Source organism: Calidris pugnax, unplaced genomic scaffold, assembly GCF_001431845.1.
Source record: "Calidris pugnax isolate Ruff unplaced genomic scaffold, ASM143184v1 scaffold331, whole genome shotgun sequence".
NCBI lineage: Eukaryota > Metazoa > Chordata > Aves > Charadriiformes > Scolopacidae > Calidris > Calidris pugnax.
The window spans coordinates 703,922-719,464 of NW_015091360.1; the positions used below are offsets into that span (position 1 = coordinate 703,922).

A 15,543-nucleotide genomic window follows, 5' to 3' on the forward strand; every position below is an offset into this window, starting at 1 on the left:
TCATGAAACCTTCAAAGTTCACAGTCTCCTGCTGTGATTTCGGACAGAACTGAAGTTAAGCTGAAATTGAATTTACAGCAGGGGCTTAGAGAGCAGTTTCAGGTAAGGACCTGTCTCTGCCAAAGGTGATTTAGGAGTTTCTGGTTTGGCCTCCAGGCACTTATTACATCAGTCCTCTTCAAACGATTCCTGAGCAAATTAGGAGCTCCTACATCCAGTGCTGAGATCGGAGTGACTCCTCTCTAAGCTACCTGTGAAGTGATAAAAATATACCTGTTTTGGAGTTTCCACTGTATGGTTTTGCAGCAGACACTTAGGATCATCGACTAAACTGTAGAATTAGTCTAAGTGAGGCTGGACTCTTTACTTCTTGTGGAAGTGAAGAGATTGGAGGAGGGAAAAACGTCTGAAATTGCTTTTTTGCCAAAGATCCAGTACTAGAGAGGAGCGATGGCTGAAATGTTTCCTTCCCCTGCCCTGCAGCATGGAGGAGAAAAACAAGGCAGATCTTGGGCAGTAGCATCTTTGCACTTGATTGCAGGACCCCTTGCATTTTTTAAGTCATTATGGTTAGAGAATAGAAGCAAAGAACAAGTAATGGTCTCCTCCATGTGTTACTGTGTGAAGAAAAAAATCAGCATTAGCTTGATAAAGACAAAAGCCACAGAGCTTTCAAATTAAATCTCAGCATAAAGTGCAAAATATATGGTAAGTTTTTATTGGCCGCAGTCAGAAAAATAGCATTTCCTCAAGAGGAATACGGAAACATTCTTGTTTGCTTAAAGAATTAGTTTGGAAAATGATTTAAGTAGAGATTTCACTTGTATCCTGTTGGCATTGAGTACTGGAATTTCCTGAGGTGGTATATGCTAAAGTTAAGAGCTTTGGACCTTCTGGTGCCCAAAGGTTAAACTGAAACAATGACATACCTAACAGTGAAATTCTGCTTTGTATTGTTTCATGGTTGTAGGTTTTTGTTTTTCTTTACATTTTTACTCTGAAAACCCCCTTCGGGTTGTTTAAATTGTGCTTCCTGTTTTCTCACTGCCTAAATAATACTTTAGGACCTGGCAGAACAATATATGACAGTGGGGGGGGGAGAGGGAAGGAAAGCAATCGTAACCAGAACTGCAAGGCTGGGAAGCTGGTAGCTCTGTGGAGGAGACTATTTAATAAAGCCACACTTGGAAACCCGTGTCATTTCATTACAACAGGAAATATTAAAAGACAAGCAATGAAACAAAGATCAGATGATATTATTAATTAAAGATGAAAAAAAAAAAACAGAAAAGCACAAACCACAGAAAATGTGGATGCATGAAAAAAGAGGAAATTAAAAGTATTTGTAGTGCTTCGTTCCTATTTTTTCTCTAAACAATTTAATGAAAATTCTGAAGTTAAGTATTTCCCTCCTGCCATCTCTGCAATCCCAACGGAGCAGCTTTTGGACAGGGGATTGAAAACGATCACGTTCGTTTCATTGATGGCGAAGAGCGACCAGTAGAAATAAACGTTTGCAGATTCTGCTTTTCCGTGGCATCACTTTCATTTCTGCTTAAAGAAATGTCACAGGGGGCTACAGAAGTTAGGGAACTGCATTTGTTGAAGTTCACATTTACACTGAAAAGTGAAGGGCTGTGGAATATGTGCAGCGAGGTCAACCTCAAACCTGAAATTCAGATGTATCTAACACTGGGGAATGATAGCACAGCCCCAATTCCAGCTTAGCTAATTGCATTTGTAATTTGTCTGAGCTTTATATTTCTGTATTTCTTCTTTAAAAAGTAATCATTTCTTTTTTTTCCAGTTCTTCTCATTTCTAGTTGTTCCCATGCAAAAGATTTATGTACTTCTTAAATTAAAGTAGTAGTGAGAGTAACTGCTCTAAGATAATTTAAGCAGGCAATAAGGAGGAAAAGATACAGGCTAATGGAAACAGATGATTTAGAAACTAAGGGCATTTATATTAATCATGGTGATGTAGATGGTGCAGATGAAAAAACTTAGGAGGAACAAAAGGAGTTAGACACATACTTGATGAAAAGTGAAACAGACATTGAGGGCTTCTTGGTCCACTCCTGAAATATTCTGTATTTCATAGTGTCTGTCCCGTGATTGCTGTCACTCCTTATAGGGTTTCTTTTGATCACCTTGCAGTGTGTGGGATCCTTTATTTATAGAATCATAGAATGGTCTCGGATGGTAGAGACCCTTGGGATCATCGAGTCCAACCATCTCCCCTACTCTCCAAAGTCCTCCCCTACGCCATGTCCCTCAGCACTGCATCTAAACGGCCCTTAAACACAGCCAGGGATGGGGCCTCCCCCCCCTCCCTGGCCACCCTGTTCCAATGCCCGACCACTCTTTCGGTGAAAAATTCCTTCCTAATGTTCAGTCTAAACCTACCCTGTTGGAGCTTGAAGCCGTTCCCTCTCGTTCTGTCACTAATTCCCTGTAAGAAGAGACCAGCACCAACCTCTCTCCAGTGTCCTTTCAAGTAGTTGTAGAGAGTGATGAGGTCTCCCCTCAGCCTCCTCTTCCTCAGACTAAACAGTCCCAGCTCCCTCAGCCGCTCCTCATACGATTTGTTTTCCAGCCCCCTCACCAGCTTCGTTGCCTCCTCTGCGCTCGCTCCAGCACCTCCAGATCTCTCTTGTATTGAGGTTATTATAGGTGCATCCCATCTATTTATTCTCAAAATTTATTTTTATTTTAACGAACGCAGCGTTTGCGCTGATGGATGTAGAACATCGAGTCGTTGAGCAACTGAGCTACCTCTCCTAGAGTTGCTCATTAATGTAATTTTGGTCTTTTTTGCTTGCTTGCAGTGCTGAGGCAGGGACTGGCATTCAGTCCTGTTTATCGGTTTTCCTTGTCTGACGGCACCATCGTTTCGGCCCAAACGAAGAGCAAGCTCATCCGTTCCCAGACGACCAGCGAACCTCAGCTTGTCATCTCCTTGCATATGCTTCACAGGTAACCTCCTCGCGCCTCTATCGCGTCCGCGCTCTCCAGAGAGAAGGGGAAAGCAAAGAGTTGCCAAAGCAAATAGATGGAGGCCGAGAAACGTTCCCTTGACCCACAACTAATCGCATGACAACGAAATAAGTTTAGGAATTCAGTGCTTACAGCAGGAAAAGAGATTACTTTGGGACTTACAAACGGCACGCTGTGATTTTCACATCAAGATCTTCCCATTAAACGTACAACATTTCCTTTAATCTCATGTTCTTGATTTCAGTCTTTTAATTTCCTGTATTTTGCATTGTAGGCAGAAGAAACTTTTCCAAATGTACTTAGATTTAGACAACTTTGAAGGATTGAAATTCCTGTTGTTGACAGTCAGTCATATGTTGGGTCTTCTTTAAAGAATATGATCTGACGATTAAAACTGCATTTTAGACAAACTGCATGTTGAAATTCCTGTTGTTGACAGTCAGTCACATGTTGGGACTTCATAAAGAATATGATCTGCCGATTAAAACTGCATTTTAGACAAACTGCATTATTTTAACTCCTCGTCTCTCTTCATTCCTTGTCATTTCTGGTGCTTGGAGTAGTGACTGTCACGTGTCCAATCCTGAGAAATGCCACCACTATTGGGTTTTATTTTTAAAAAAGGCACAGACAATAATATGTTAAAATCAAGGATAAATAATCACTCACCTCAGAACCTTAATGTAGAATTGGAATCGAGCCATTGCATGTCCTGGTATATTTGTGTCAGATTATTTTCCAGGTTTTCTTTGCTGATTATAATGACAATGCTGTTTCCCTGTATCCACAGCATCACTTTTTCGGGAGGAAGAAAACAGCTCTAAATGTCATTAAAACTGAAACCATTTTACAGAGAGTGTAGATTTTGAAATGGACCTGACCAAAAGCTGTCTGAACTTTGTTTTCATTGGATTGCTGAATATACTTGGTATTTCAGGAAGTGCTAAATTTGAAATTTAAAAAGCACCATTAAGTTAAAAATGGTACTCGCAAGTATTCTTGCCTTTTTTTTTTTTTTAGCAGAACACTGATACTATTGTATTTGTAATAAGGTTTTAAAAATCCACCTCTCTTTTTATAGTTAATGTTCTTCACATTTGCCTTTATACCTGAGGTAATAAATAGAGAGGGAGAAGCTTCACTGCTCTGTGTCCTTCAGTTCTGCCACTTCTGCTGCTTTAGCAAAACGCGAAGGTTTCTCTGCGCTTTTCCTTTGCAATGGTTTTCATCTCATCGAAAATACATATTAGGAATGTTCCATTAGTATTTGGGTTTGGAAGTCCGGAGTTGAATTGAATTTTTTCTCAGAACCTCATTTTTTTTTTTTAACTTCCTCATCTACTTGAGACTGTCTCTCTTTTATAGCTTTTAACATTTAGGAATAGGTCTGAGTTTTCCGATTTAATTTTTAGCATAGGAGTAGAAAGTATATCCCATCCTCCTATAGACTAATTAAAATCTCCTGAAGAAAAGAGAAATGACCTTCAGGTGCTCTCACAGGAGGTTTTTCTCTGTGTGTGTCTCTGTTCTGTTTCTTCCCTCTTACAGCCTACATCTCTAAAATATGAGCTTCAGCTCTTGAGGAGTGGGGGTGGGTTCTTTTTTCCCTTCTTTTCCTAAACGCTCGTGCAGGACTGGATTGCTGCAGCCTCTTCCCATCCTGGAGCAGGATCCAGTAGTTCCCTTGGCTGGCAGTTTGGTTTGGAGCAGCACTGCAGTGCTCCAGCAGTCCAGAAATGGGACTTGTTCAACTTTCTTCTTGCTATGAACTGGGTGGGCAAATAGCCCTCCCCAGCCTTGCAGTGGGGCTGACCCCTAGAAATTCAAAACTCAGGCAAACAGCTGTCCACAGCTGGCCTGTAAAACATGCATCTGTTTGGGTTGTGCATTTCAGATGAGATTTCTGTCCGTTCTGGCTCTTGCCAAATTGTAGAGAGGGGATTTCACTGAATTCCACTGAATTTTTAGAGTTGGAAGGGACCATAGAGATCATCTAGTCCAACTCCCCTGCTGAAGCAGGACCACCCAGAGCTTGTCAGAGCATGTTACTCAGGAGCATCCAGGCGGGGCTTGAAGATCTCCAAAGAAGGGGACTCCACACCCTCCCTGGGCAGCCTGTTCCAGGGCTCTGTCACCCTCACCGTGAAAAAGTTCTTCCTCATATTCAAGTGGAACCCTTGATGTTCCAACTTGTGCCCGTTGCCCCTCATCCTCTCACTGGCAACTACTGAAAAGAGTCTGGTTCCCTCCTCCCTCAGCCCGCCCTTGAGATACTTGTAGGCATTACTAAGGTCTCTTCTCCAGACTAAAGAGTCCCAGCTCTCTCAGTCTCTCCTCATAAGGGAGATGCTCCAGTCCTTGAATCATCTTTGTAGCCCTACGCTGGACTCTTTCCAGTAGTTCCCTGTCCCTCTTGAACTGGGGAGCCCAGAACTGGACTGGGGATATACATGAAAGGGGAGAGAGTCTGAAGCTGTAACCTCCCTGCATTTCTGATGACTGTCATTTAAATGAGGTGTAATTTTGTTTTCCCTCTCTTCCGCTGATTTGTTAATAAGGTACTGAAAAACCCTACTGTTAACGTGCAGCCATGTCAAGAGTTGCACGTCGCTTTTGTCAAATGGTCAATTTGTTTTTAGTTGTAGGTTTGTTGTGTTATTTTAAAGGGTTTTGCTTCTTTTTTCTGCAATGCAATGGCGAGTCGGCCGCTGTCATTTTAGCTCACGCCTTGTTTTTCTTCCCCTTGCCCTCGTAGAGAGCAGAACGTCTGCGGAATGAATCAGGATTTGACTGGACAAGGGATGGGGAAGATCCTGAACCCGATCAGCTCCAGCAGCCCTGCCCATCAGGCCATGTGCAGTGGGAACCCAGGTCAGGATATGACCATCAGTAGCAATATAAATTTTGCCATAAATGGCCCAAAGGAACAAATGGGCATGCCAGCAGGCAGGTTCGGTGGTTCAGGGGGAATGAACCATGTCTCGAGCATCCAAGCATCCACTCCTCAGGGTAGTAACTATGCACTAAAAATGAATAGCCCCTCACAAAGCAGCCCCGGCATGAACCCGGGGCAGCCAAACTCTATGCTTTCCCCGAGGCATCGTGTGAGCCCTGGAGTGGCAGGAAGCCCTCGCATCCCACCCAGCCAGTTCTCCCCTGCAGGAAGCTTGCATTCGCCCGTGGGAGTCTGCAGCAGCACAGGAAATAGCCATAACTACACCAACAGTTCCCTGAACGCCCTTCAGGCCCTCAGCGAGGGCCACGGCGTTTCTCTAGGATCGTCGTTGGCTTCACCTGACCTAAAAATGGGAAATTTGCAAAATTCCCCTGTGAATATGAATCCTCCCCAGCTGAGCAAGATGGGAAGCCTGGACTCTAAAGACTGCTTTGGACTCTACGGGGAGCAATCGGAAGGTACAACTGGACAAGCAGAGGGCAGCTGCCATTCAGGAGAACAGAAAGACAACAGCGAGAGCAACCTGCCACCGGTCGTCAGCGGCGAGAGGCCCGATGGACAGAATAAACTGCACGATGGAAAAAGCCAGACAAAGCTATTACAGTTGCTGACCACCAAATCGGATCAGATGGAGCCTTCGCCTTTGTCCAGTACTTTGGGAGACGTTAGCAAGGACTCCGCGGGAGGGTTGCCTGGGTCTGGTTCAGCACACGGAACCTCGCTCAAGGAGAAGCATAAAATTTTGCACAGACTATTGCAGGACAGTAGTTCTCCTGTAGATTTGGCCAAGCTCACGGCCGAGGCCACAGGCAAAGAACTGAACCAGGAGTCCAGTAGCACAGCTCCCGGTTCAGAGGTGACTGTTAAACAGGAGCCAGCGAGTCCTAAGAAGAATAATAATGCACTACTTCGCTACTTGCTAGATAAAGATGATACTAAAGATATTGGTTTACCAGACATACCCCCAAAACTGGAGCGGTTGGACAGTAAGACAGACCCTTCCGGTAGCACAAAGTTGATAGCTATGAGGCCAGAAAAAGAAGAGATAAGCTTTGAGCCTAACGAACAGGTAAGCAAATCTTTGCGTCACGTGTGAATGAGATGTTCTAGGCCTGCATTTCTGCCCTCTGATCTAATTTCTTGACCCTTCAGGAGGCTATTTCCCTGTCTTCTGAAATGCAGTCTTCACTCAGTTTTCCAGTTGGCGTTACTAAGTTGTGGTCATCGCTCTGTCTAAAAGACCAGACCCTGCCTGGGAGGAGATGGGAGAACGCAGGGACTGAACACTGGGGAACCTTTCCCAGCAGAGTCAAAGAGATAATACTCCTAACTGTTGGTTAATGAGAGCTTATTTACAGCTTTTCCTAGGCTGTTGTTGAGCTTGGTTAATGAGAGTTTATTTACTATTTACAGCTTTTCCTAGGCTGTTGTTGAGCTGCTGTGGGTGAGATGCGCTCTTGGCCTAGCCCAGCGTAGCAGCTAGGCCTCTCCCATGTAGAATCGTAGGATCAGAGGGTTGGAGCACCTCTCCTATGAAGACAGGCTGAGGGAGCTGGGATTGTTCAGCCTGGAGAAGAGAAGGCTCTGGGGAGACCTTATAGCGGCCTTTCAATACCTGAAGGGTGCGTACAGAAGAGCTGCAGAAGGACCCTTTGCCAGGAATGGTAATGATAGGACAAGGGGAAACGGTTTTAAATTGGAAGAAAAAAGATTCAGATTAGATCTCAGGAAGAACTTTTTTACTATGAGGGTGGTGAGACACTGGAACAGGTTGCCCAGGGAAGTTGTGGCTGCCCCATCCCTGGAGGGGTTCAAGGCCAGGCTGGATGGGGCTTGGAGCAACCTGGTCTGGTGGGAGGTGTCCCTGCCCAGGGCAGGGGGGTTGGAACTCGATGATCTTTGAGGTCCCTTCCAACCCAAACCGTTCTATGATTCTATGATCAGAGAATGTGTTGGGTTGGAAGGGGCCCTTTAAGGTCATCTAGTCCAACCCCCTTGCAACGAGCAGTGACATCTTGAGCTAGATCAGGCTGCTCAGAGCCTCATCAAGCCTGACCTTGAATGTCTCCAGGGATGGGGCCTCCATCACCTCTCCAGTGTCTCACCTGTTCCAGTGTCTCACCACCCTCATGAGGAGCTTCTTCCTAATGTCTAATTTAAACCTACCCTGCTCTAGTTTAAAACCATTGCCCCTCATCCTGTGGCTTCCCTCCCTGATCCAGAGTCCCTCCCCATCTCTCCTGGAGCTCCTTTAGGGACTGGAAGGGGCTCTAAGGTCTCCCTGGAGCCTTCTCTTCTCCAGGCTGAACCCCCCCAACTCTCTCAGCCTGTCCTCACAGCAGAGGGGCTCCAGCCCTCGGAGCATCTTCCTTGGTCCTGTGTAAAGCAGTTTCATGCTCAAGGACAGGAGTTGTTTGAAAGGACTGGTACCAACTTTGCTTTACTGGTCTTTGCCCGATGCTTGATCTGCAGATAAAGCTCAAGGCATATAGACCTCCCTTGTTTCTGTGCCAACTGGGGAGGTGGTTGTTGTTTGGTATTTTTTGCTTAAAATTTTTGATATTCGACCCCAAGTGGAGTTGTTCAGTGCAGAGATCAGGTCTCCCTCTGCAAGGTTATCTGCGTTGAATTTGGCATTTGGGTTTTCTTGGCATTCTGTGCAAGATTGCTTGTTGCTCTGCTGCCCAAAATACTAATAACTGTTGTTAGGACCTACGCTAAAAAGTGCCATCTCACTGGCTTCCACGCAGAATTCACTTTCAAAAAGCACCAGGTTCACATCCCCCAGAATGTGCCAGTTTTCAGAGCTCTGCAAGAAAAAGGGACGCAGCGAAAGCAATTTGCTACTTCGATACTACTGCTCATTTTATTTATAAAATGGGTAATTACAATATCAATTTCAGTATAAGGCATTTTCTGGGGAGTTTATAACTAGCTGGAGTTAATGATCCTTAGCTTTGTCCTACACTATCAACTCTCCCAGCTGCTCATTAATCCCAAGGCAGTGCCCTGGGCGTGAAGCCTTAGTTTGTAAATCATGATCAGATCCTACACTGTGCAAACCTTCATGACTCTAATTCACAAACGTATCTTTCACTTTTCAAATATTGTGTTTTTTTAACATGTGGACTGGGTTTGAGCTCATTTATTTTGGGGAATCTATTGTATTTTTTGTTATTGTGTGTATATAAATACTTTTTAATGTATTTTCTATTTACAAGGAGGAGGGATAGACAATATTTTCTCAGCCCGAGGTCACACCATTGGATTTTGATTTTTCCCTTTGCCCTTTGAGCAGTCTCTAACCAGTAGACAGTTCTTTCAACAGTGGTTATAACCACAAAACAGAGAGGCCAAACACGCTGCTAGAGTGTGGATGCAGCTTTATTAACATCCCCGTTATCCAGGCGTCTCCTAAGGTTACTTCACTTCTCCTCTTTCAACACTATTTGACAGCTATTGCCATTATGTAGGAGCAATTGTGGTTTTTCAGCCCTTCCTGTGCTTTAGGGGGAAACTGAGCCAGATTATACTAATTTCTGCAGGGATTTCTCCTCCAGCCTGGATGTTGGTTCAGTTCTGAATAGAGCTGCTATTTCGTAGTGCCTGTAGAGGGAGGGCTTGGATTCTCTGTGGGAACTTAGGCTTTGTTAGGCTAGAAAAACACAGAGGTAAAGAAATTCACAGCTAAACTGGCAAGAATAAACTATTCTAAAAATAGCTAATAGATTGCAATTCCTAGTTCAGATCCTCCACCTGGATTGAAGGCAGAGATCCTTCAGCGCTCAGTATTTGATACCAGACAAGAATGTAGAATTTGGTAATCACCAAAAAAAAAGAAAATGTCCTCTCTATGTAGATCAAAATCATGGCCTTCAGATGGTTTAGTCCCAGAAATGAAATTTCTAAAAGAATTTAAATTTCCTCTTTGATGATCTCTGTGGAGTAGAAAAGAAACAGCTTAACTTGGGAGCTCACTGAGAGTGGGTTTTGTTCCATCTAGAAGGTGTCTGTCTAGTAGTAGTCCTATGGGCTCCTTTTATCATTGGTGGAAAAATACTCCGGGATTTGTTTTATCTTATCTTAATGTGTGCCTAACTAGGGAGGGAGGCTGCTCTCCAGTGATGTTCCCGTTGACTAGTGGTGGCCCAGATGACTAGTTTAAACTGGCTGCCTTACTTTTTCATGACTAAAGATAGGCAAGTTGTGTCTCACCCTAAATGTAAACACGTAGCTATAAGACTCACCTGGAAGAAAGAGACTTCAGTGTCTACAAGCGTTGCCAACCTCAAGCATTTGAAAATCAGGTCCCCAGTATTATGAACTTTGAAAAGTGAATAGTCTGTTCATTTTTTATTTTTAGCTTTCATGTTTCTGAGGTCAAGGGAGGGGTGTGAGGGGGTTGGAGTACCGACTATGGATGGGCAGATGAGAAGCTAGGAAACAATTCTTCAGAGAGAGAGTGGTAGGGCATTGGAATAGGCTGCCCAGGGAGGTGGTTGAGTCACCATCCCTGGCTGTGTTTAAGAACCATTTAGATGTGGTGTTGGGGTTGAGGGGGTTGGAGTACCAAGTACGGATGGGCAGATGAGAAGCTCAACATAAGCTGTCAACGTGCGCTGGCAGCCCAGAGAGCCACCCCCATCCTGGGCTGCATCCCCAGCAGCGTGGCCAGCAGGGCCAGGGGGGGATTCTGCCCCTCGCTGTCAACATGTCCTGGCAGCCCAGAAAGCCACCCCATCCTGGGCTGCATCCCCAGCAGCGTGGCCAGCAGGGCCAGGGGGGGATTCTGCCCCTCTGCTCCGCTCTGGGGAGACACCACCTGGAGCTCTGTGTCCAGCTCTGGAGTCCTCAGCACAGGAAGGACATGGACCTGTTGGAGCGGGGCCAGAGGAGGCCACGGAGATGCTCAGAGGGCTAGAGCCCCTCTGCTGTGAGGACAGGCTGAGAGAGTTGGGGTTGTTCAGCCTGGAGAAGAGAAGGCTCTGGGGAGACCTTAGAGCCCCTTCCAGTCCCTCACGGGGCTCCAGGAGAGATGGGGAGGGACTCTGGATCAGGGAGGGGAGCCATAGGACGAGGGGGAAGGGTTTTAAACTGAAAGAGGGGAGATTGAGATGAGATCTCAGGAAGAAATTCTTTGCTGTGAGGATGGTGAGAGCCTGGCCCAGGTTGCCCAGAGAAGCTGTGGCTGCCCCATCCCTGGAGGGGTTCAAGGCCAGGCTGGATGGGGCTTGGAGCAACCTGGTCTGGTGGGAGGTGTCCCTGCCCAGGGCAGGGGGTTGGAACTCCATGATCTTTAAGGTCCCTTCCAACCCAAACCATTCTATTATTCTGTGTGTATTGCCTTTTCTTAAATTCTGAAGGTGGGGATTGTGTCCCAGGAGAGAGGAACTGGAGGTACAGGAAGGGCTGAGAGTTGGGTCTCTTCAGAAGACCACGGAGCGGTGCAGGAGTCTCGATGAAGTGGTATGGGCTGAAGGGCTTGGGCTTCCGCAGTGCCGAGGTACGGAGAAGCCAGTCCCACAGCTGTGATGGAAGGCTGCTGGGTAATGACAGAAGGGCTTTTGTTGCTCCCTTTGGTTGTAAATAAAGAGTTTTAAAACCTACTTAAAATGCAGTGGAACCTGGAACTGAATAAACAGAAGTCCAACGTGGAGTAGGAGAGGAAATGGTGGGGAATATAAAATAATGTAAGCGTTTATCTAGCTGAAGGCCGGGCCTTAAAACAAATAACCACTTTACCCCAATTATAAAATCACTGCAAATATTTAGCATCAAAAACTCTTCAGCTTTGGAAGACGGTCTCCCACAGGAAGTGCTCGTTGCCTAAATTTAGATCAAAGCTGGAACTATTTAGTACAAGACTAGAACACAGATTCTTGTGCTAAATTCTTCCATCCTCCTGCATCCTTTCCCCCCTCCACACCCCCCGACCTTTTTCCTCCCGTATGTAAAAATTAGCCGCGTGCTTGTGTTACCTATTTTGCAGGTTTATTTAAAACTTCTCCTCCCTGAGGAATGCTGTATTTTTAAGTAATTAGTCACCGGAGGGTGCAGTTTCTCTGGAAAGTGCGGCGGGGCGGCCCCTGCGAGGGGGATCGGGGTGGCAGCAGAGCCATTACGTTTTCTCCTTTTACTTTTGGTGTGACTTTCTGGGCAGGAAATGCTTTGAAGTGCACCAGCCTCCTAAAAATAGCAGTTTTCTAGGTAGTGTGTTTAAACATACACTTCTGCAGAGAGCGGCGACTGACAGGAAGCCTTTCTCAAATAGCAGAGAATATTTCCAGTGCTGCCTTACCTTTTTTTTTTTTTTTTTTTTCCCCTTTCCTTGGTGGGGACGATGGTTATCGAGCCCTATTAGGCTGATTGCTCTTCCAGTTAAGGCAGCTGTTGGGGGAAGAGGATGAAGGAGGGACCTATTGGGGAGGCTCAGAGGAGTTTTTCCGACAGCACTGACACCGTTGGTCTCGAGCATCGCGAGTCCTCGTATCGTTCTCCGCTAGGAAAAAGGGAAGGAGGTGGAAACACGAGTCCCCATTTGCTCCAGATTTGTTTTCCAGGGCATCCCTCAGCAGTAAGCCTACTTTTCCCTTGCTGGCCCACCAGCTACCATGGAGCTGCCGTGGTGGGACTTCATCCCACCACCCTTCTGCTGGCTCTCAAACCCCCCAGGTGCTTCTGGCTAGTTGGGTTACTGGTCAGCAGATGGCCAGGTGTGACAAGGACCAGCAAAGATCTTGGGGGAAGGAGAGTGAAAGTGTAGGGTTATGTCAGAGAAATGTCATAGCCTGACAACGTTAGGGATTGCCTTGCTAAAGAAATGCTTTATTTAGCTTTATCGTTTCGCATTCCAAACTCTTCTGTAAAATTGGGTATGGATTATTAGATACAGATACAGATGGAGACATCAAAATGTAGAAATTTGAAGTAGCTTGTTCTCTGAGAAAGTACTTGGTGTAGTGTTCAATAAAATCATAGAATGGTTTGGGTTGGAAGGGACCTTCAAGATCATCCAGTTCCCACCCCCCTGCCCTGGGCAGGGACACCTCCCACCAGACCAGGTTGCTCCAAGCCCCATCCAGCCTGGCCTTGAACCCCTCCAGGGATGGGGCAGCCACAGCTTCTCTGGGCAACCTGGGCCAGTGTCTCACCACCCTCACAGCAAAGAATTTCTTCCTGAGATCTCATCTCAATCTCCCCTCTTTCAGTTTAAAACCCTTCCCCCTCATCCTATGGCTCCCCTTCCTGATCCAGAGTCCCTCCCCATCTCTCCTGGAGACCCTTTAGGGGGTGACTACAGGACAGATAAATCCTTTTTTCCTCTGACAGGAACTTTGCAATGCCACAGTCTCCACTAGTGCTGTTCTAGAGATCATCTTACTCCTCTGACAGGGACTTTGCAGCCTCCACTAGTGCTGTTCTAGAGATCATCTTAAACATGTACCTTTTCATCCTAAAACTCAGGAACTGTTCTGGTGTTCCTCACACACTTTATCAACTCTGCTGTCCTCTTGCTTTATGGAGAAGCAAGTATCTTCTCAATACTAAAATATTTTCTTTACACACGTCCCTCATCTTCCAGAAACCTATTTCTTGATGCCCAGAATCCATTAAGTTAATGAAGGACGTTGGTTTCTTCTTGAAATTCTATCAAAACCTTAGAATGGGGATTCTATTTTCTGAATGTCTTTCAATTAGAGTTTGGTTTCCAGAAGTTAGGAGGAGATTAACTTGATAACAGGATTTCTAGCCAATTGTATGTTTACTGCAGTTACCAGGAAGAGAAAGACTGTATTGATTCCACCTGTGATTTACTTTTCCTGATTTCCTTCAGTTTATGGCCAGTTTGGAGACGGGATTTAATTTTGTTTATCTTTTATTGGCCAAATTTGGGGCTAGATGATCTCCAGAGATGCCTTCCAACCCCGTATCATTCCGTGATTCTGTGAAATGTTTTGCCTGTGCTATGGAGGTAGCTAATGAGCTAATTTGGGGTTTCTATAAGGCAGGGAGTTTCAAGTTGTGTCCCCACCAAAAGACATCCTGGTGTAGGGAGAAAGTCATAGATGCCTCTGTCATAGGTGGTCATTAAGGAAATGTATGAATTTTGGAACACAGGGTCTCAGCACAAGCCGTGGGCATTGTCCATGGTGGAAAAAAGAGATCTCCAGAGAGTTTTAAATCTTATCCAGCCCTTTACAATCCGTGGAAGCCAGACTTTGACCTGGCAACTTCTGGAAACCAAACTTGCTGTTGAGGTGCAGCTGCCTTTCAGCAGAGCTGCAAAGATTCTGTAAGCAATTAACACTTTAATCTGCCTTTCTCTACGTAACTGTGATAAGTACCTCGAAAGCAGCTACTTTTTCAGATGCAAAAATATTTCTAAGCACAGTTTGTCTTATGTTTTCTGGCACTTAGTGTCCAAGCTCTGTGGAGATTGTTGCAATTGCGTTGCTTAAAGATAGTGAAAATATGTGCACCAGAACTTTCTTGTGATGCTTTAGCACTTTATCAGGCAGATGATTTTTTTTTTAATTCACGACAAATAATTGTTTTACAGGGAGGTTAGGGTGTGCCTTCTCTTTACATAAAGTTCAATCTAGACCATTAACAAAATAAATATAGAATATAAATAAAAGAAAAAAAATCCCATGAATCTAACCAAGCAAATATTTTAACGGTGGTTTCTGCACATGGTGGCATTTGAGGGTGGGTCTGGAAAGACTTAGGCTGCCATCATGGCTTGGTGTTAATTCTAAATCTAGAGCTTTTGCAGCCATCAAAAAATAAAGATTAAATATTTGGTATTGATTATGTTAAGAAAGAAAAAAAAAAAAAAAGGACAGTTAGATATTTGTGTTGTTAAAATCTATCTGTTGTATTTGGCCTTTCTTCACCACTTCCCTGAGAGCAATTAAAAGTATCGTGGGGAGTGCAGTTCTCTGACACGTTTGGATCAATATGTTCTTCTCTGGCTTTGGTTTGGGTTTGTTTTGGGGTTTTTTACATCTGATTCTAAGCGAGGAATTGCAGTAGCCAGAATGTTAAAAATAAATTTAAAAAAGGGAAGAAAAAAAGACACAAAGTCCAGCACAAAACCAACAAAAAAACCCCTGCAACATATAAAACTTCCCTTCACTGTTGTCTCAAATATGATGTCTAATGAAGGCCATATGTCTTCATTCCCCCAAAGAGTACTGAATCATCCTTCAGTAATTTATGATACCCTACATCGGTCTCCTCCACTGCCTTTTGCAGTCGTCTTGTACCAGATCTCCCAGTGCCCAAAATGTTGCTCCTGTAGACGTGGCTCAGGTTTCTCTCAGAGCACTTTTTTGAATCTGCTCCTCACATGCCTTCATGATGATTTACGCTTCTCACAATCACATTTAATTCATAGAATGGTTTGGGTTGGAAGGGACCTTCAAGATCATCCAGTTCCAACCCCCTGCCCTGGGCAGGGACACCTCCCACCAGACCAGGTTGCTCCAAGCCCCATCCAGCCTGGCCTTGAACCCCTCCAGGGATGGGGCAGCCACAGCTTCTCTGGGCATCCTCTTCCAGGGTCTCACCACCCTCACAGCAAAGAA

General features: G+C 45.0%; 1 protein-coding gene across 1 annotated transcript in view; it reads left to right on the forward strand.

Annotated features, from left to right (window-relative positions):
- Positions 1-15,543, forward strand: part of NCOA2 (nuclear receptor coactivator 2) — a 244,333-nt gene that overhangs the window by 189,302 nt on the left and 39,488 nt on the right. The window contains exons 10-11 of the mRNA XM_014961149.1: positions 2,829-2,976; positions 5,753-7,022. Of these exons, the coding sequence (XP_014816635.1) occupies positions 2,829-2,976; positions 5,753-7,022 (1,418 nt within the window). The remainder of the gene's footprint in view (positions 1-2,828; positions 2,977-5,752; positions 7,023-15,543) is intronic.